This window comes from Azolla caroliniana, unplaced genomic scaffold, assembly GCF_043228905.1.
Source record: "Azolla caroliniana isolate FFs.n. ecotype wild unplaced genomic scaffold, voAzoCaro1.0.p SCAF_2, whole genome shotgun sequence".
Classification (NCBI taxonomy): Eukaryota; Viridiplantae; Streptophyta; class Polypodiopsida; order Salviniales; family Salviniaceae; genus Azolla; species Azolla caroliniana.
This window is the reverse complement of record NW_028230437.1, coordinates 26,775,692-26,798,346: the sequence shown is the minus strand read 5'-3', so window position 1 is coordinate 26,798,346 and position 22,655 is coordinate 26,775,692. Positions and strand designations below refer to the sequence as shown.

Sequence of the window (22,655 nt, the reverse complement as noted above, 5' to 3'; positions counted from 1 at the left end):
TCCAAGTAACTGGATGCTTAACGACATAGTTTGAGGCCATTGTCAATACAAATAAGAGTGTTGAGGGACAAACAAATTGCACAAGTGGAGTTTGACACAAGTGAAATTCAAAATATGTTATGGATGACGGTGGCTTTACAACATTGTGGTTTAAGCCAAGGGTCTTACGTTTAAAATTTGCTTCACAACATTGAAGCAATCATTGTTTCAATATGTAGTAACTCTAGGAGCAAACAAACAAGTTCCCCTAGGCTATAGGAGCACACTATTGATTTATCACACAATGGGATCTGGAGCTTAGGGACGAGAGGTATCTCGTGACATGAGGTACAAAGCTCCATCTTGACAAGGAAGTATGATCGTCAATAGATCATTGACATGGAGAAGTCATGGGTTTTCTAGATAGGGTAAAGCACCAACAAGATCGAGAGGTTTTAGGACAACGAAAATAAGATAAGTTGCCATCGACACTTTCGATCCGTTGGGAGTGAAATTTGTGAATTGGCGAGGATCGATTCCATTAGACTTGGTAGAATATCAAATGATGTTAGAGACAAATTGGCTTGTTTTTAAAAAAAAATCATAGGCCTATTATTTTGTAAAATTTCAGTCTCTGTTTCTTCAAATATCCTCTCCCTCTGTTTAGAGTTTTCAACGTATGTTTCCCAATAGGTGGATCACTCAGAGCTGTACTAACCATTTAACTGCTCAATCTAAACAGAGTTACAGACTTTCCACGGTTTTTTGTTGGAAACTGGGACGCTTGGGAGCTTCAAAAAATTTAGGGCCAATGGCGTAAGATGAAATCCATCGAATCTTATGGTAAACAGCATGGACCTTCGATGGCTATAGCATCAAATTTTGATGGTAAATGGGCGAGAATCAAAGTTAACGATGCCGTATTGCCTCAGAAAAAAACAGAGGAACCATGCAATTATGTGCTTAATAGACCTTACTTTGAAAGGGACCCTGATATGTATGATTTCCTTGCTTCTCTTTTGAGAAGTCATGGTAAATCCAAAGCACTCTTCCAAGGTCAAATCGTGCATGCACAAATCACTTCACTTGGGTTCGATCATATTACTTTTATTGCAAATTGGGTCATTGAAATGTATGGGAATTGTGGAAGTATGGAAGAAGTGGAATATGTGTTTGCCAAAATTGACTATCCTAATGTTTTCTCTTTCAACATTCTTCTAAAAGCTTTGGGCCACAATGGTTGGTTAGATAAAGCTATAAAAGTATTTTGGGCGATGCCATGTTGGGATATTGTGTCATGGAATGCTTTGATAAAAGCTTTTTCCCAATGGGGGCGATACAATGAGGCCCTAGATTTCTATCTCCAAATGCTTTCAAAAGATGTAAAGCCAGATAAGATCACTTTTGTGTCTATTCTCAATGTATGCTCCAATCTTGCATCCTTTGAGATAGGGCTTGAGGTTCATGGTTCCATCTTGGTTCATGGGTTTGAAGTAGACATTGTGATTGCAACCTCACTTGTAACTTTGTATGGAAAATGTGGAAGAGTGGTATATGCAAGAACTGTATTTGACCAGATGACCTCTCAAGATATCGTGTCTTGGAATGCCATGATTACCACTTATGCCCAAAACAGGTATAGCCACATGGCTCTATTTCTCTTCAATGAAATGCATTACCGAGGTATCAAGCCTAACAATATTTCATTTGTATGTGCATTGGATGCATGTACAAACCTAGAGCTTTTGCTAGAGGGGAAAAAAGTTCATACTTTAGTTAACAACTCTGGAATTGTGCAAGACATTTCTTTAGGTAACACCCTCCTCAACATGTATGGAAAATGTAGGAGCCTTGCTGATGCTAAGAGCTTGTTCAAAAGAATGTCATTGCATGATGTTGTTTCTTGGAATGCCATGATTACTGTCCTTTCTCTAAATGAAGAAGATGATGAAGCTCTATGTTTGTTTGATGACATGCAACATGAAGGTTTGAAGCCTGATAATGTCACCTTTGTTTGTGCAATCAATGCTTGCGCCAACTTATCTGCATTAGAGGAAGGGCATTTGGTCCATCATGTCCTTCTACATAATAATCAGATTGCTGATATAATGCTTGAGAATGTTCTTATAAACATGTATGGAAAATGTAGTAACTTACATGATGCAAAAAAGCTGTTCTTTGAAATGTGTTCACGCGATGTGTTTTCATGGAATGCAATGATCACTGCGTTTGCCAGGGAAGAGCAGAACGAAAGTGCTTTGTCTCTGTTTCAACAAATGCAGATGGAAGGCATATCACCAGACAACATTACCTTTACTGCTATTCTTGATGCATGCTCAAGCATCAAATCTTTGGAGAAAGGGCATGAAATATATATTTCTGTTGCTCATCTTCCTGAACACCATGATGTTTTTGTTGGAACTTCTCTTATCAGGATGTATGGTAAGTGTGGGGATTTACACAAGGCAGGAGATACATTTGAGAAGATGAAATTACAGGACATTTCTGTTTGGAATGCTTATATAGCGGTGCATGTTGAGAATGGAGAAGATAGAGCAGCTCTAGATGTTTTTCATAAAATGCCACTTCATGGTATGAAGCCAGACAAAGTCTCCCTTTCATGTGGGATAGATGCGTGTGCAAACTTGGCAGCCTTTGAAGATGGAAATGCAATCCATGATTCCATCGTATATTTAGGGCATGAGCAAGACCTTGTCGTAGCAACAGCCCTCATTAATATGTATGGGAAGTGTGGAAGTATAACTAAGGCAAAGGATGTGTTTGATAAAATGTGGCAACGGGATATTGTCCTTTGCAATGCCATCATTAGTGCCTTTGCACAAAGTGGCGACATTCTAGAGGCCATATATGTCTTTTTGGAAATGGAGCTTTATGGAATTAAACCTGATACAATCACTTATATCAGCATCCTAACAGTTTGTAGCCATACTGGTGAGACTGATCTTGCCATACACTGTTTTGGGTCTATGACAAAAAATCACAGCATCACTCAATCCGACGATCATTGTGTGTGTATGGTTGATATTCTTGGTAGGGCAGGGCGTTTAGGTGATGCTGAAGCCTTCATTAAATGTAAATCAATGGAAAATTGTGTGCTTGTATGGTTGGCCTTACTTGGTGCATGTAGAATGCATGGAGACATGCAGAAGGGAATGCATGCAGCCAAGAAGTGTCTCGAAACAAAGCCAGAAAATACAGCAGCTTATGTGGTCTTGTCAAATATCTATGTTGAATCTGCCATATTGGCAGATTGAAGTGTAATACTAACAAAACATTTATTTTAATTTCAGGCCACATGTTGTATTTCAGATATTTTTGTTCTCATGATTCACCATCATAATTGATTTCATAATTGCCAAACACTCACCACGTGATTCACCCTCATATTAATCGTTACCATTTTGCTATAGTGACTACATCAACTATGTCAATTGTGTGGATGGAGGATTATCCTAAATCTCTCCTCAGCCTTGTGGCTCGTAACAGGCTTGCACAGATCCCATATTATGCCCAGATGTGACACATACATGGAACTTGGAACACATAGGACATAGCCAATTACAACCATTGTGTATAGACGGGAACATCCATGTCAAGAGATCATGGAGAAAACAGAATGAACACGATGTACAGTTCAAGGAACACCTTCCTTTTTTATATTTGATCACATTGACCATAGTCTATCAGGACAATATGCTATTTCATCATCTAACATTTTGATCATTTCTTCAGCTTTGCTACACAGACAGAATTGATTAGTTTACTATCCAACTTCTAAATGTACTTAGCTATACCAAGGAGGGCAAGTGTCTGCATACATTTGATTTCACAACAATTTGAATTTTGAACTATTAACTCTCTTAATACACACTTCCATTGAAATTGGCAGAATTGTAAGAGGGAGAAGTATCAGCTAAACCAAAACTTCAAAAAAGAGTTCAAGCTACTTTGCCTTTGCGCTCTGGTGTGGATAGTGATGATCAATCAATGGGCATCAATATATATTGTTTTTTCTAGTATTTTGCAGAATAGAAATTTAGATGTGAGCTTGTGTAATTAACTCCATTGCCATCGCCTAACCTACCAGAGCTCCCCACTGAGAAGATAACAAAACATGGCATAAACAGCATTTTTGGGCACTAATACTAAACAACTCCAGTGTCATCAAATCACATCAATGTGGAGATAATCAATAACCAATAGATCCACTCTGATTTGTGGGTAGCATGATAGCTCATGAGGAAACATGGCATAGACATCGTTTTTGGGCTGTTTTTAGTACCAGTTCACCATGTCCAATGCCAACATCATCGTACGAGTGTATGGAGAGAATGTACAAATATTATTTTGATTTGAAGTAATTGTAGATCTAAAGCGCATAATTAGTCCCAAACTAAAAGACCATAAGGACATTTCAAAAGATACAAAAGCATATAGAGCATAGCATAAAAAGCAAAATGAAGTGAAGTGTAACCACTGCAATCATCAAAAGGATCGAAAGAAGTGACAACAAAGTGCATAGCGCTTATCGAGGAGATACGGTGATGTTGGATGCATCTTCGATAAGCTTACCGTTCCTGAATTCCGAAATGGCAGCGAGGGGCCAGACAAATCCTCTCCACGAGAGACGGGTCGCGAGGGGAACATCGATGATTATCTCCTTCTCTGCAGGTTTCTTAGTTGTGGCCTTGATCTCGATCAGGTAAGATCTACCAACCCATCCGATCCAGCCAGCAATGTATAAGAACAATATACCAGGGTAAACAAATTCTTTGAGATGGGCTTGGTCTCCGTCGACGATGAGGTGAGGGAGGCCGTCATTGCCGCACAGGAGCCCCTGGCTACCATAGAAAGCAAACCTTTTGTTTGTCTTCTCGATCGTGGCATTGATGGCGAGGGCAGGCGCACTGTCGGGTGCGTATTTGGCTAGCCTCTTCTCCAGCTTTTTGATGGCTTTCCCTTGTCGCTTGGCGAATGCGGGCGAATCCTTGCACGGTGTCAGCCCTGCAACATCAGCCATGGCCTCCTGGATCGGTGACGTGGCCAGCACAGCAGCAAGGGCAAGGGCAGTGGCCATCTTCTTGGCTCCATCATTCTGCTCGGGGTTATTAGCATTAGGGTTTGCGGAGCACGACACGCGTGGTTTGCAAGGCAGAACAGGGGCAAATCGGGATGCAGGGGAATTGGCAAAGCAGGAGGATTTGGTGGAGGATAGATCCTTGAGGGGTGTGGAGAGGCCGGAGGGGGTGATGAATGTGAGTGTGGAGGCTGCCATAGCTCAGCACTGCACTGCACTGAACTGATCTGCTGTTGCTCTGTACAGAATCACAAGGGTTGTTTGCTGTATGTGTGTGAAGAAAGAGAGAGGGGAGGTTTGTATCTTCTTCTCTTTCTTCACAGCTACTGAGTGAGAGTTGTGTGGAAGAAGATAAGGTGAGGGCAGGGGATGGATAAGGGGATTTTTGTGTGTGTGTGTGTGGAGATTGGAAGAAAAAAGGGGGGCCAATGAAACAGAAGCACACTCTCTCCACTCAGATAACATTCAGCATGTATGTATGTATGTATGATGTATTATATGTAATAATGTATGTATGTATGTAAGTATGATGTATTATATGTATGTATGTATGTATAATGTAAGTATGATGTATTATATGTATGTATAGATATCACTCATATATGTATGTATGTATGTTATGAATATATGTATGTATGTATGTATGGATGGATGGATCTAGTTATTTGAACATATACATGTGTGTGTGTGTGTGTGTGTGTGTGTGTGTGTGTGTGTGTGTGTGTGTGTGTGTATGATGCATGCTCTCTCTATACACACCTGTGATGAACACAAAAAAGGAAGGGTGCTAATATTGTAATACAATAGTCAAGGTTAATCGATTGGACTTGCCACCTCTAATACTTGTTGTCTCAAAAGGACTATTCCGAGACGAAATGTGCCCTCGTTCAATGAAAGCCTATGTAAGATTTTCCAACTTACCTACCACCCTTAACATCCCAATGGCACTTGCTATGAAAGTTCAAGTAGACATATTACCATATTTGGTTCGAGGACAATAGTAAAATCCAACTATCTATTTCTTGCGCCCCATGAACATGACCCACATCATACTTGGAAGAAGCTGACTAGCTTTGTTTCTTATACATTCTCAACAACCATTTTTTTCTTTCAGGTGTTCCTTGCCATGTCCATCGCCATGAGCTTCTCACGGTGCCACGACGGACATGAAGAGTGGGTAGTGGAAGGGGGTCGAGAATTGTGTTCCGATTCTCGGTTTTTCCCTTGATGTTTCCCTATAATGTCCAAGGTGAGGAGGCATTGGGCAGACCTTCCCAAGCATGGTACTTTCCCTTACGCTTCTATCTATATACGATGTAAAGAATTATAAGGTTCTACAATCAAGGCAGGCTGCTTCATATATTGTACGTAGTTGGGTGTGGTGGGGTGTCAATGGGACCCTACCCCCACACAATTATCATGCTAACCAAATGCCGAAACTTCAACTAAAAATGTATAAGCCTTGGTACGACTGGTCTCAACAGACATTATGAACGGACGACTTTTGTCCGGCCACGGACAACAAACTCATTGGCACTCATTATTTGTGTGTACAAACAAAACAAACAAACAAACAAGTGATTTGTATGGCTTCCAATCCCAAATTCATTCAAAATGTGTGAGCTTTGGCTGTTGGGCGTTTGAGGTAAATGGAAGCTCGAGCAACTCTGTTCCACAGAGCAACAGCAGGAGGAGGAGCAGGAGCTGAGGCAGAGAAAGTATGGGAATCTCTCTTCTCCAACCCTTCCGACTGGTGGGATTTCAGACGCAGCAAAACAAATCCTCTTCATCCCGATTTCCGCCACAAGCTCAGCAGAGAGCCCCTGTGGCTAGACAATCACAACAAACCCACATGGGTGGATTCAGACCTATCCCAGATTCTCCAGTCTCTATGCGCAGCCCCCTCGGCTTGCTCCATTTCGGAAGAGATCTTCACCTTATCCCGACATGGCCACCTTGACAAGGCCCTGTCCTTGCTCCCTCTCATGGATCAGCTTTACTTTGTTCCAACCCAAGGTATGTATATGTCTCTCTTAAAGGCTTGCATAAAAAAACGTGCGCTCTCCCATGCCAAACACATCCACTCCCACATCTTGTCGCATGTCAATGTTGTTCGGCTCTCGGGTTTCCTTACCGATTTCTTGGTCGTCACACTGGCCAAATGTGGCGGGCTTGATGAAGCTTGGGAATTGCTTGGGTCTTTGCCCAAAGGAAGTGTTTTCTCTTGGACAGCTATCATCTCGGCTTGTGTCGATTTTGCAAAGGATCGTGAAGCGCTCGAAACATACGAGCTAATGGTCCAAGATGGGGTCGAACCTGATGCTTGCACCTTTCTTAGCCTTTTCAAAGCGTGTGCTAACCTCCTGGATCTTGATCAAGGCAAGAGATTACACACTGAAGCTCAACAGAAAGGGTTCACTTCGAACCTCTTTCTTGCGAGCACTCTTGTGAGTATGTATGGGAAATGTGGGGACATTGTTTTGGCCGAGATTGTGTTCAAAGATATGGAGGTTCGAGACGTTGCTGCGTGGAGTGGGATGCTTGCGGCATATATAAATGATGGTCAAGGGGAGAGATGTTTGCAGCTATTTAGACAAATGACAGAGGAAGGCGTGGACCGATATAGGCTACCCTTTGTCTCTGCTGTCCAAGCTTGTGGTATCCTTGCAGAAGATGAAAAGGCCAATGCAGTGCGAAAGAATACATCAAATAATGTAGCTCCAATTGAAATCGTCCGAGCTTTGCATGCAGATGCTCGAAGAGATGGTATCACAACAGATGTGTTTATCGGTAGTACACTATTAAACTTCTATGGCAAGCTAGGAGCTATTAAGGAAGCAGAGATTGCATGTAGTGATGTTTCAGAGTGTGATGTTGTTGCATGGACAGCTATGATTTCAGTATATGCCGAGCAAGGACAAGGCGAGAAAGCATTAAAACTCTATAGATACATGTGTCTTCAAGGTGTCTGTCCGAACAAGTTAACTTTCGTGTTTGCCCTTAAAGCGTGTGGGGTTTTGGCGGATAAAGAAGAAGCTGTACTCACAGAAGAAGAATGCTCGATAAAGTCGGTCTCGTTTCAAATCGGTTGTGCTGTACATATTGATGCGAGAAGAAAGGGGTTAGAGTCTGATGTTCTTGTAGGAAGTATGCTTGTGAGCATGTATGGAAAGTGCGGAGCTGTTATAGAAGCAGAAGATGCATTCAAAAATTTATGTGAACGTGATGTTGTCTCATGGACTGCCATGCTATCTGCTTACGTTAAAGAAGGTTTAGGAGATAAGGCTTTGCAATTCTACAAAGATATGCAAAAACAACACATAGCTTTGACTGATATTGCTCTTGTAAGTGTTTTGCAAGCGTGTCGAGGACTTGGGTGCTTAGAAATCGTGAGGCAACTTCATTTCAGCACTGTATCTTCTTGGCAAGATACTAGTCGTCTCTTTGCTAATACACTTGTTCATGCTTATGGTACATGTGCTAGCATGAATGAGGCTCAATCAGTCTTTGATGGACTTTTTGAACCGGACGTGGTAGCATGGAGTGCATGCATAGCTGGTTATTCTCAAGAAGGGAATTGTGCTCTTTGTTTAAGAACCTTTTCGAGGATGCTTTTTGCTGGTATTGAGCCAGATAGAGTTGCTTTCCTTTCTCTTCTTTCAGCTTTTCGTCATTCAGGACTAGTACGAGAAGCTCTGGATATATTTGGATCCATGAGCAGATTGCATTGTTTGACGCCAGCATTAAAACATTATGCAATTATGATCGATTTACTTGGTCGTGCTGGAAATCTCAAAGGAGTGAAAATGATGTTGAGTGGAATGCCAAAGCAGGCCGACATGAATATTTTGCTGGGCTTATTGGGTGCATGTCGGACTCATGGTAATCTAGAAATGGGAAAGTTAGTGTTTCGTGATGCCCTCCATCTACAACCTTTGGATGCAACCGCATATGTCTTAATGTCAAACCTGTATGCTCACACAGGCCTACAAGAAGGTGAATGATTGAAGAGAAGAAAGAGAGAAAGGTAGACAGATAGTTACATCTCAAAAACCCCAAGCTGTCTCACATTTGGATGCCCTCCATCAACGGCCTTTGAATGGTATCACATGTCTTGATATCATACTTGTATTCTCTTACTGGCCTACAAGAAGGCGAGTGATTGAAAAGAAGGAAGAGAAAGATAGGCAGATGGATTAACAACTCTGAAACACCAAAATGGTCTATGACACCCAATAGGAGATTATCATTGAAAATGCTGTTGCACCCTTGGATGTCCTCCATCTACAGCCTTTTTGGTGCGACCGCATATGTCTTTATATCATGAGTGATAGAAAAGAAGAAAATGAGGACAGATAGATGGGGTTGCATCTTTAAACCACCAAAATGTCCTATGAGACCCAACAGGAGATTATAACGGAAAATGCTCTCATCTTTGGATGCCCTAAAAGAAGGTGAATGATTGAAAAGAATAAAGAAAGAAAAACAGACAGATGGATTAATATTTTTAAAATACCAAAATGTTCAATTATAATCAGCAGGAGATTATAACTAAAAATGCTCACCTATGAGAATGACTGATATGTTTACAAGAACTAGACAGAAGAACAAAATATCTCCACAGTGAAACCGAAATCAATGATTTCTAGTAGTATCCATCATGGTAGAAGCCAACGGCCATTTAACTTTTGTTCGGATTTCTAACTTTTGGATACATAGATTTCCACACCCTCATGTACTATTATCAATTCAAATTCTACTAAAGACAGTGCAGAAGCTAAAATTTTGCATATATGACACTGGTGCCATACATAAATTATGCTATTTGTGACTGAAATGAACCAATACCATTGCATATGATTCCTCACATAAGTACAAACATTGCAGCATGTTGCTCACAATGATTTGTGAATGCAAATACAATTACATTTGCTTTAGGAGTTCATGACATTTATGGTATGGTATTTGTTGGTGATAGGATCTGACTTTCTGGTTGTCCAGGAAACTTGAATTCAACTACATAAAGTCAATTGAATAAACAAGGAGATGTTGACGGAGAGAATGCTTTATGTACTGATACTAATTCAAAGTTGTATATATCTAGAGCATAAATATCCGTACTAAAAGCTTTGGTGCATTCACATTTGTTGCCTTTATTTATTTGTTTATTAAGCTTTTATGGGCATATCATTTGGAATTGATTGCCCATGATATGAGCATCCAAAAGCCCAGCGACTTGTCGGGAGTACATATTGCATGTAGAGTATAGACTTTTGTGAATCTTTGGTCACCTTCAATACAAGTGAAAGCATCTTCCACAATAATCCAGATTAGTATGACTATGTTTACACTTCCAAGAATTTGCATTAGAGATGTCATTGACAAAGGAATATCTATTAGGATCTTTACACATGGTGCTAATAAAATTGCAGATGGATGGCCCATGACAAGGTGGGAAATTTTAGTGTAAAAGTCCTAATAGTTCCTATAGGAACCGAAATGATTAAAATATAATAGCCAAGGTATTAAGAAGATGGAACTTGGGGGTTAACTCATTGGCACCACATTAGCATATAACGTAAATGTTGGCTTTAACACAAGTTTGTTGCTTCGAGAATTAATCCCAAATGAAGCACTATGATGGGTATAATCGGTGAGACAATATGTAAAACTTTGGCATTGTTAGTAATTGTAGGATGATGATTTGAGTTGAAAGAGTTCGAATTAGAACGAGTGGATGAGGAATTGGCACTAGTATCATTGAGGAGAGAAGAAGAGGTTGAAGTGAGTTGGAGAGTTTCTGGGTTCCTAGTATTAGTACTACTAGTGGTAGTAGTTGGACAAGCTTTAACACTCCTGTGAAATCGGTTTTGTAAAGGAGAGCATAACCCATAGTTTCCATCACCAAGCAAAAGATTGGGACCAAGCTTCTTGACGAATGTTAGCGAGAAAGGAAGAGTTCCAGACAAATTGTTTCCATTGAGATGGAGAAGGTATAGAGATGGGAGCCTCTCTAATCCCATTGGTATATCCCCTATCAACTTGTTCTTCTTCACATCAAGGCACCTTAGGTTTTTCAAAGACTCAAAAGTTGAAGGAATCTGACCTTCATAGGAAGAATTGGAGAGATCCAAGCTCATCAAGAACTCCATATGTGGCCATATCTGGGTGGGTATATCTCCACCTAGTCCCTTGTTATGGCCCAAGTTAAGCTCCTCTAGACGCCGTAGGCTCGAGAAAGATGTTGGGATCTCCCCAACAAATTGGTTATAGCTCAAATCCAGGAGCTTGAGACTATGTCCCAGTGATCCAATACTATAAGGAATGCTCCCTTGCAACATGTTCTTGCTGAGATCAAGTTTCACAAGGCTATCCATACCTATGAAGGTTTGAGGTGAAACCTCTCCACTCAACCTATTCCTACTCAAATCAAGCACCACAAGCTCTTTCAGCTTGGCAATGGAGCTAGGCACTTCCCCTTGTAGCTTGTTGTTGCTCAAATCAAGTTGTCTCAGGTATTGTAAGTCCCCTAATTCCATAGGCACAAGCCCTTGGAGACCATTCCCATTGGCCACAAACCTCTCCAAATGGAGCAAGTTGCCAAATTGAGGTGGAATCGGGCCAACAAGACCGGCATTGCCTCTGAGCGAGAGGACTCTTAGGGTTTCCTTAAGAGTCGCAATATCGGGGGGAAGACTTGTGGTGTTACCAATGAAGCATCTGTAGAAAGTGAGGCTTCGGAGGCGCGTGAGGTTAGAGATGGATGGATGGATCCATGCATTGTAGGAACAAGATGGGGTGTTGTCATAGATTGGACCAAAGGTTAATGCGGTGAGAGAGTAGAAATTGTCCTCAAATTGTTCACAATATGAGCCTTGTGGGGGATCAAGGCAAGGGTCTGGGTACAGATCTCTCCATGCAATTGATGGGTTCAATGCCTCTGCCACTTTATAGAAAGCGATTCTCTCTGATTCCTTCATTGAATTTTCTTCTTCTTCTTCGCGGTAATCGTCATCATCCATGGCCTCCACCATGGAGATTTGAAAGGAGAAATGCATTGCATTCATGATGAAAATGAAAAAGAAGGAGAAGGAGAAGAAAGATAGGATTACTAGCATGAATGGATGGGATTTTGATGATCCAGTAATGGTGTAACCCATTGATTCTTTGTATATAAGCTATGTAGTTCTACTGAACTGAACAAAACGAGGGGGGGATGCTAAATTAATTTGTGTGTGTGTGTGTGTGTGTGTATATATACAGAGACAGTAAATGGGCTCTTTTCATTACAAAGATTTGATGATCATACTTGCAAGATATAATGCAGGTTTTTGATGGACAGATGAGGAAAAACAGAGAGCTTTTTTTCTTCATATGTATGCAAAGGGATTGTGTTTTCCCCCAAAAAAACAGAGCATTCAATACATATAACTGAATCATTTCAAACTGCTCAGCTTTCTGCTTCTTCTACTTCTTATCATTATGCATACAACAACAGATAACATATGCAAAAAAACAAATTTGTGTGTATATTATTTTTCCATCAGTTTTTTTGTTGGGGTTGCATAACTATATTTTGAATCCAACCATCAATCACTTCAAAATCATTACCTTTTCTTTCCCTTATTTGTATGATGATGAATTTATGTTTGGTTCTTCACACTTGTGAAATTCCCCCATTGGGTTTTCTATATTTACAAGCATACCCTCAAACAAAACCACTGCCCCCCCCCCCCCCCCCTTCTTCGCCTGACCCGTACATAAAACTTGTATACCACCTTGCGGGGGTAAATTTCATCGCCTTCTGAAACCTTTCACATTTGTTGCCACGGCAAATCGTAGCTTCGTAGTCTTTCCAAACCCCTCATTATTACATTCTACACCTCGATGGCATACTTTTGTAGTTTTCCGAAAGGGAAAGAAAAAACCCGTCCATTCTGCACCTTGGCAAGGTCACTTCGTAGATCCATTCCATACCTTGGTGGAGTTGCTTTCGTAATTTTCTAGCAAAAAAAGAACATCCATTCTACACCTTGGCAAGGTAGCGTCGTAGGTCCACTCCATACCTTGTTGGAGTTGCTTTCGTAGTTCTCGTTTCCACATATTTCAAGTGGATTGTGCAAAACTCTCTGTGTACAAATGAATTTGGTTTTCTTGTTTTCCAATTGCTGTAAAATGTGCGCATTTTCTTGTTTTCCAATTCCAAAAACTTCGAAAAACATTTTTGGAAAAAAAAAAACTTCGAAAAACACACATTCATTCATGCGCTTCTGCATTATTCTTAAGGAGAAATTTTCTTCACTGAATTAGGCCTAAGGGGCTTGTTATTCCTTTAACAACACATGTTGACTTATGCTATTTTTTCATTCGGTTACCCCAAGGTCAAGTTTTAGGATTTTGCCTCCTTGAAGCAGAACAAAAAAGTGCTCGTGAAACTTGAAGACGTATTTAATATGGAGGAACCAAGAAAGGCGAGCTTTAAAACGGTTGCAAAAATGCAAGCCATAAAACACAACAAGAAATCTTACGAAATTTGCCTCATCAAGCAAGCTTAGTGCCAGGTAGAAATTTGTAATAGGCATTCACATTTCCAATACATGCATGACCATGGGTCTATGAGACAACAAGTTATGTATTAGGTTAGGTTGGCAAATCATATTATAGATCTAATTGGTTCCATTATGGCAATTAACTATATGATTTATCATTCTTAAAGCTAGTCGAATGTTTGCAAAATGACAAATACAACAAACATTTGCGTAGTAGCTTTTATTGAATATATGCTTAGTAGTTTCTCTTATCAAACTTTTCATATGATTGTTTTTTGGAAACTTATATTAAAGCCCAACTCATAATCGTAGATAGTCAAACTCCTTTTTGCACGAGTACAAGTTCTTTATTGTGACACAAGCATTTAATGTTAAGACACATCTTTCAATGTTGACAACAAATGTTTTGTATGTCCTATGTTTTGAAATATGGGTTCCTGTTGATCGTTGATCGACTCTCTAATGAGCACATCATAAGTAATTACAGCTCTCAATCTTCATGACAATGTCAACTTAAATATGCTACAGGCGAGGACCATGAAAAACTAATGTCAAGTGACAAGTGCATTGTCCCATTACAATTTACCTTTCTATTCCAATAAGGTGGCTACCACATCGTAGAAACCATAACTAGCACAACTAATAGACATTGTGCCTTTATATGGCACATTGTCAATGATAAAGGTGCCTATTCAATCTAATAATGAACTTTTAACAATACCAACATTTGGTAGACTATGTAAATGATTTATCGACTATAGTAAAGAAGGAATAAGTACACGCATTTATATTTATTTACAATATGTTCTTGCATCCTCGTAATTTGCATCAAATATTAGCTTGAACGGCTTGACTAATAAAATCGCATGATATTTTGATGGATATAACAAATTCTATACACAATTTCTTTCTCCGTCATGATAAAGGATATGGAGAAAGAACTATCGTCTGCCTCAAGACACTTATAGTGACCATAAAAACAAAATAAATGAATGAAATAATCATTCTTTTTGTCAAGTTTATAAACTCTATATCCCCAAGTCTTGGATCTGGAAAAAAACGGATATAGAACCCAAAGTGTTGACAAAGAGAATTTAAACTCATCACCTTGTTACCAAATCCAAAAATGTTTCATTCTCAAAAAATACTTGTACCAGCAATTTAATAACACTAATCTCCTCTAGAGAGTTAACACATGGGGCGTTGGCATCTCTATGTCCACTTGGAATAAGCATCAACATTTTCCAAAATCCTTTTTTTTATGAAGTTCATGTTCCGATTACTTAAGATCAATCCCTTCCCGTTGTGATTATATGAATTTGGGTATGGTGGAGTACATGCTTAAGTTTAAAGAATATACATATCGACTTCCTAGAATTGCATGAGAAGCAATTAAAATAACTCAATTAGCACAGAAAAGAAAAAAATTGACTTCATAGTGTCATGTTGCATTTGACATGTGGGGTGTTTCTTGTTGCAAAAACTGTTTTCTAGTATCCTAGTTTAGTTGGTTAGATTGTCCTCTTAATGACTGGGGTTCATAAGTTCAAATTCTACATGTCATTGAGCCAAAAGTGCTCATTTGCAAGATTGTCGTAAAGTGTGTAGATGTTGATCCTAGCATGTCTAGAATCAAACTAACACAATAAGTTGACCTATTGGCAAAGATTGTCTAAGTATATGTTGATGACTACTTAAAAAGGAGAAAGGCTTAATTTATTTTCGAAAAAACTCCTCACTTAGGTATATGAGAGAGGAATCAGATCAAATGTGTTACTTCGTGAATCATCTCAACGATCTACAAACGAAAATGCATATGAATGGTCTCCACACCTCCCACTTCTCTTTGTTTAGAACCCCATGATTTTTCAACGTTTCACATGACTTGATACTCATTGCATGATACTAAATGGGTGTAAGATATCAAGAAATTGTTTGGAAGAGGGGACGCAATACACTTGCCTCATGATGCCTCAATAGATTCATCCATGAACAATGCTCTTTTGCATTGCCAATATATCATGGATTAGGATTTATGAAGGCTCATCATTGACACATTATGTTATATATGTTGCACCAAAATATAAAATCGCCTTCTTCGTTAATTAGAAAAAAACACTTAATGATCATTCTCTTTTATGTGAGACGGGGATCCGAGAACAAGGGAGAAGAGTCATCGACTATGCATATTTTTCCCTAAAAATGTTTATGTGTCCAAGTATCAAAATCTACGATATAGCTTCACCTTTGACCATATTCGAGTTTGATTCCTCACATGTTCAACCCATGCCAATCCTTTTACACTTTTCTCTTGCAATTAAAATATGCACTCTCAATCCCAACATTTATTAATAAAATTCTTGAATATGAAGAATTATTAATCAATTGGAGACATAATATGTGGAAATGTTTCACTTTGGTCTCATTGGTTAGATTTGGCCGTCAAGCGTGATTGTGTGGGGAGTATTTGCAAGTTTTCCATGTCATGTGTTTGGGCATATCCTTTCGCCAATAGGCAATAATTGTACCTAATGATACTGTCATGAGAGTTCTAATTTATCTTGTACAACCATTTGCATTTGATGGCCTTCTTGTGTAGCAAATTGAAAACTAGGTCCAATGTTTCATTTTCATATAGAACCCACATCTCCTTGTTAATCATGATCTTGTGCAACTCTACGAAGCTTTCAGGCTTGGGACTTCAACTACCTTCGTCATGTACACATATCATTGCACCATGAAGACATTGTGCGCAAACTACATAACTAGATTTTATTTCATTTTCGACAAAAATATTACATTAGTATTAAAAAACGCCCTACGGTTGTACATGAAATACGTACATGCAGGTAATCACCTCCAATCATTGCGACTTTGCTCGTAGAGTATTGCCCTTTATGTTATCCAAAGAACTACTTACGTTATGCATTGGTAACTAGATTCTTTTCTTGGTTTGTTTCAACATGATAGTTTATCATTCGGCTTTTGCAAGGGTTTCTTCATTCCATGTGTCCTCACAATAGGAGCTTGACTATATGTTTGTGCAACATCGAACATCTTCACCATTAGACTTGTGATGAACTTCTTCATACTCCTTTACTAAAGTTCAAGTTGGCTATGGCCTCGACTGGCTTTTGGCCATACTCTTGCAATTGCCTTTCTAGGAACATTTCATATTATTTGTCTTTCGGGGGTAATCACATTGATAGCTTATTGTTTGTTCAACTTTGAGGGATCATAATCAAAACCAATTTTAGTTTCTTCTTGATTTCTATATACCTACTCACTAAAAGTAAAGTAAGTATTCAACAACTCATCTTGGATGTGAAAAGTCAATATCAACCTTAACATTGGCTAAAGTGGAAGAAAGATAGGGGTCGGGTAACACAAGTCGTGATCCTCTTCATTTCCACTACTTCACCATAGTTTCTCTTGTTATAAACATTGAAGATAGGCATATCACACAAGCCAAGATATACTAAGAATAACCTTTAAATCTTTTGAAGGATTCTCCAACCAAAAGTCTACACATGAAGGAGAGTATGCAATGCTACACATCAATTTATGATAATGACGAAAGCCGAGAATGGAAAATATCAAATTAGGGTTAACACTAGGACCTAAACACTTGCAAATAAATGAGGAGCAAATTTTTGAAATACTCCACTTATAAATCAAATATAAATTTTATATTTATCCAAGATTCAAACCTTCAAACTCTTTTTTCATGATCCTAGTTCTTTCCATTGTGTTATACCATCTTACCTTCGTATTGTATTCTCTAACCCCTCCTTTCCATGCAAATAAAGGCATGGCACTTGTTCACAAGCATGTGATGTAGTCGTCATGTGATTATACTGATGAAATTGCAAGATGACGATGGTTATGGGACAAATTAGCTATATAAGAGATGTGGTTGGTCTAGTAAAGGTGATTGATAGAATTGTATAAACAACTCGGCAATTCAATGGGAGGAACTTATGTACGTTCCTTGAATCTTATCGAAGGAAATGCAGTAGAATGGTGTTTAGGAAGAAAAACAAATTGCCAACTTCAAACATTTTTATGTCAAACGGATTACATGCTCAAATAGTAGAATTGAAGACTACAGACTACTTGGATGGGGTTCAAACAGGTTTTACTCATTAGTTTAGCCTTGACGACACCACAAGAATATGTAACTAGTTTGGAAAATATTGATTAAAAAGAATTCAAATGAAAGAGTATGAGAATAACAATGGTATTAAGCAAGTTTGAACAAGGGTTGGCAAGCTCCATTGCTTTATCAAACGCATCTAGGGGGCCAAACAAGATCATATTATTTCTTGAAGTTGTGTGTGTGGTGTTTCAAGTTTACTTAAATGTTATCCTAAAATTGGTTACAATATAATTATGTGGCACCCATGTGGTTGCCAATTATGCGACGTCCATGAGGTTGCTAGCATGGCATATGGCAATGCCAAAAAAATCATTATGTGATTCTCAATGGTTGCCAATTTTGTGATGTACGTGTTGTTAGTGATTTGGCAATGCCAAAAGCACCATTCATAATAAAGACATTAATTTTGTGATGGAGTTTGTCAAAAAAGAAATTGGAAGTAATTTTCATTTAATTGTCAACAAGAAACATGAGAAAGTACAATTGCATTGTGCAAGTACTGGGTGAGTGCCCAATTATGACTAATGCTACCACATAAACATCGTAGCTCTTAGTATGTATTTACACTTCAGTTGTGCTCTTTACATCCACACACACACACATTGTTATAAGATTATCTTACTATAAAATGAAAGTAAATGTGTGTGTTCTTATAAACATTGTGTCGATGATTTTTCAAGTATATTATGAAGTTGCACGATTAAAGATATAGAAATGAAGTGTCTCGTGGTACTTTGAAGTTGTGCTATATTGAGTTTTTACTTATATAGGTGTGAAAATGGCTTTTTGGTTTGTAAAAACATTACTCTCTCGTAATGAAAAAACTATCTTAAGTTGCATTTTGCTTATCATTACTCTTGAACATTAGTTTCATATGAATTTCCACCTACTTACCCACCAACTTTCTTATAAGTTTCATGATCTTTTTTAAGCACACATTGCCCTCCACAATCCATTGAGTGTAATGTTTGTAATGCTCAATGTATGAATCTCAAGATGATTAAAATTATGATGCTTATTTTATCATGAAAAACAAAGAAGTGTGACATTTTATTTTATTTTATTATTTTATTTTTATTTTATTTTTTCCAAAAAAAACTCCTTCCATTAGTTATAAAAGAAGTGTGACATTTTAAATAATGGGCCCCATAATTTGCAGAAATCCAAAATCCAAATCATTTTTGTTTTCCGACTACTTAAAATGTGGGATGTGACTTAGAAAGAAAGAATATCAAAACAAATAGTGTGCATTGTTTAAAATATTATACTACAAGTTTTGTTTTTTTAATTCTAGGGTACTTCCAAGTAAAGTATTGAACCAAAAAAAAAATTGAGTTCTCATGATAATGAAGAGTGGCCAATTATATGAAGCTCAAACATAATGTGATCTAATTTAGGTGTTTCATGTTGCTATTTTCTGAGAGCAACACAATCATGTAAAGCTCAAGCATAATGTAAGCTAGGATGGTGATAGTGACCGTATAATGATGATGATGATAGCATCAAAAAAAGATCACAAAAAATATACGACGAGAGGGGTTGGTAAATTTTGTTATAAAGAATTAAGGGACAATGATATGATAGAGCTCATAGTATAAGCTTATATAATGTCCCCCCATGAGAGAGAGAGAGAGAGAGATGTGTGATTAGCAATTTTTTAAAGAAGGAATGAATGATTAAAGGAAATGAGACGCTTGGAAAGGGAAGGATAATAATAAAGTATGTGAGAGAACTAGAGTTCATTGAAGCAAATGAGATGTATAAAAGGGTGGGGGTGGGAAACTATGAAAAGATAAAAGTGAGATTGTGTCTTGTGCCAAGCACATTAGTCTTTTAAAGAGTTGTGTAGAACTTGAGAGTTTATTGTTTTTAGAGCACATGGAGGGGGTGATGGCTAATACTTATGTCCCTTCAATACTAAATGTGCTTGCAATGGTGATTCTAGTAGCTCAACCTACATTCATTACAATTAGCAAAGGCGATACACCTTCCATTTTTAATACTGACTTTTGCAATCGAGCGTTAGAGCCAAAGAAGACATGTCCCACGCCCCCCACCCCCTCTAGTCTTGATCTCAACACTCTCTTGGGCTCTTACTACGAGATCGGCTCCACTGCCCACTACAAACTTCGTAACGAGCTAGGCATGGCATGCACCCACACAAACTTTACCCTCGATACCTCTGCCTCGTCCGAAAACATTGTGACCGTCAATGTACTCACATCGGGAGTTCCAGTGGTTCAAGGCCAACAAACGTTGTCCGCATTGACGCGTATTGCGTCGTTGTCCGCGAGCGTGTGCTCAAGTGCAGCTCGCATGTGCTCCATGATCTCCCCTCAAAGCAAGATCTACGAGGCGAACCTCCGCATCTCGGACGTAGCCCAACAACTCTCGTCCTCCAACCCAATCGATGCGTCCACACTCAACCAAGTCGTGTCGACTCTCAATGCCTCAGTCGGCGGCATCAATTCCCACATCGAACGCCTCTCGCGCTCCATCAACATTGCCACCGGAATCATCGCCTCAAGTCTCAACCAAGGTGCAGGTGCCTCCGCAGCCCTAGACCCGGTCCTACGTGCCGTGCGGGCGAGTGTCGGCGTGGCGACCAACGATGTTACCGAGCTTGCCTCCCTACTCGTGTACAACCTCACATTCTCAAGTAGCGTCCTCAACCAAGTTATTTCTCATATCCCGGCGACCGAGAATTCGAACGCACGTGACTATCTAGGGGATGCGTTGTCGTTGATCAATCAAGAAATAGATGATGTGATTGGGCAGGTAATACAATATTTGTGCTCTCATTCTATCATTTCAATATGACTTTTGAGTGTGTTCACATGAAAGGTTATTTTATTTATGTATACATGCTCCCATTGGGAAATGGGCTCAATCAAAAGCCTTCCTTTCCTTTCCTAGTGTTGGAGAATCATTCATAGTTTAACACAACCCCTTGACCTTAGCATGATGTTTATTGGAATATGCCCCCCAACGTAGGCGACAACATTGCAAAGCCAGTTGATCACAATCGAAGGACCATTAGTTGAGATGATGGCGGCCGACTATCGGATGAGCCGACCGATGATAACAAGCACGGGGACGAATCTACACGCGGCAACCAACAAGACCACTAGCTCTAGGGTGGTGAGGAGGGGGCATGCCAAGGTCGAGAGGCTCTCCAAGGAGGCCATGATGGCGACGATGATGATGGAGAGCATGGACAACGAGTCCGAGTCCGTGTCCGCGTCCACCGATGCCTCAACAACCGTATCGACCACAGCATTGGCGGAGTCTTTGCAGATCATAGCATTGGAGGGGGTTGTCCCTTCGAGCATAGGGGAGTATTCCGTGTTGCTCGCCTATACATGCGATGCGAACAATGCGGACCAGGACCGGGGGCCGATCACCGACCTCTTACTCCTCTCACGCACGCCCACACTCCCGCCCGCCACTGTCATTAGCCTCCTCAACACAGCCGCTTTGCTAGGGATCTATACCGATTGCGACAACCCGTTCGTACCCACCGTACAACGTCCCGACAATTGTGCCTACATCTAGATGGATGAGATACCACATCCCCCTAGGGGGAAAAAAAAACCCACACTCTCTAACCAATTAATCAAATAAGCATCCCTCCTTCTTCTCTATGTGTAACACCCCCATATACATATATATACATATATATATATATATACTCCCCCTTCCCTCCCTCCTCCAAAATAACTTTGTTTATATATACATTTGCTTGCCTACTTGTACTAAACAACAACTATGCTCGAGAAGATCATTGGTTCAAATAAAAAGGGGGGAGGGGGGCCACTTTCCCATTACATTTTAATAGATCACTTCATATTGAAAACCTTCAACTTTGTCATCATCGAAGAAAGTTTTTGTTACCCAAAGAAGAACAAAAACACTTACTATCTTTATAGAATTCTCTTCCGTTTATGTTTGCTCAACGCCTTCAAAATCTTTATTTTACGAGATTTCGGATCGATGTCAAAAGCATTTTAATTTTCCTCATGCAAACCCTTCGTCTTGTTTGATCAATACGTGCACTTTTATTTCTCACTCACTAGTAGGTGACCGCGGATGTGTTCTCTTAATACTAATGCTAGTAGTTGATTGTGTTCCTTTAATTTAACATTTTTCTCGTGCATCACCTTTCATGTTTTATCAAATTCATGTGTGCTTATTTCTCTTAGGAAAGCAACTCGAGGACCGGTTTCGTACTGTGAATTCTAGCTTGAGTGTGCTCCTTGTGAATGTTGTGTAATTTATGTGCACATTGACACTAGGAATTTAACCCAACTTACATGTACATCTCTCCAGTGGGACTCGGGCTTCAAAAGTTCAACTGCTATGTTAATCATGAATGGATAACCTTTTTCCCGAACATTCTTTTAAAGCTACTAAATTGCCTGAATCCCAAATCCTCAAACTTCAGTGCCATACGTAATCGGTGTTTGTCATTCAATTCCGGGTTCATGAGATATGGTTCATCTTCCAAATCATTGAAGTGTAAATGCTGCACGTGATCGGCTTATATCGCGTGGGTGACCAACAGCTTGGGGCATAGAAGTTGGAGGGGACATTGTAGATTTGTAACATTCAAGATCCGTTTGACCCCTTGAAGTTGGAAATGGCGAATTTGGTTAGGGGAAGTGGCATGCTATGATTTAGATCATTGACATGAGTGTGTTGGCAATGGTGAAGATGGTTACAACCCAACTTAACAATTGAAATCACAGTATTGGGAGCAACCAAATGGTGGTGGCAAGTGTGAGGGTGATTAAAGAATGACTTTCAAAGCAAGTCCCTTAGACCTTTAGGCTCAAGTCAATAGTTGATTGCCCCTTTAGGTCCAATCAGT

General features: G+C 39.5%; 5 protein-coding genes across 5 annotated transcripts; 3 read left to right on the top strand and 2 right to left on the bottom strand.

The window, feature by feature from the left end:
• Positions 1-626: 626 nt before the first annotated feature.
• Positions 627-3,282, top strand: LOC147867915 (pentatricopeptide repeat-containing protein At5g27110-like). The gene has a single exon (XM_087315825.1). The coding sequence runs from the start codon at positions 801-803 to the stop codon at positions 3,252-3,254; it is 2,454 nt and encodes an 817-aa protein (XP_087171951.1). The 5' UTR covers positions 627-800; the 3' UTR covers positions 3,255-3,282.
• A 1,041-nt stretch (positions 3,283-4,323) lies between these two features.
• On the bottom strand, positions 4,324-5,370 carry PSAF (photosystem I subunit F). Its single transcript, XM_087315824.1, has one exon. The coding sequence runs from the start codon at positions 5,273-5,275 to the stop codon at positions 4,526-4,528; it is 750 nt and encodes a 249-aa protein (XP_087171950.1). The 5' UTR covers positions 5,276-5,370; the 3' UTR covers positions 4,324-4,525.
• Positions 5,371-6,705: 1,335 nt separating this feature from the next.
• Positions 6,706-9,253, top strand: LOC147867913 (putative pentatricopeptide repeat-containing protein At3g01580). Its single transcript, XM_087315822.1, has one exon. It carries the CDS (start codon positions 6,727-6,729, stop codon positions 9,079-9,081), a length of 2,355 nt encoding a protein of 784 aa, XP_087171948.1. The 5' UTR covers positions 6,706-6,726; the 3' UTR covers positions 9,082-9,253.
• A 1,233-nt stretch (positions 9,254-10,486) lies between these two features.
• Positions 10,487-12,111, bottom strand: LOC147867912 (uncharacterized). The gene has a single exon (XM_087315760.1). The coding sequence runs from the start codon at positions 12,109-12,111 to the stop codon at positions 10,669-10,671; it is 1,443 nt and encodes a 480-aa protein (XP_087171886.1). The 3' UTR covers positions 10,487-10,668.
• A 7,518-nt stretch (positions 12,112-19,629) lies between these two features.
• Positions 19,630-21,340, top strand: LOC147867911 (uncharacterized). Its single transcript, XM_087315759.1, has 2 exons — positions 19,630-20,563; positions 21,083-21,340. The coding sequence occupies exons 1-2, from the start codon at positions 19,664-19,666 to the stop codon at positions 21,338-21,340; spliced, it is 1,158 nt and encodes a 385-aa protein (XP_087171885.1). The 5' UTR covers positions 19,630-19,663.
• The last annotated feature ends 1,315 nt before the right edge of the window (positions 21,341-22,655 follow it).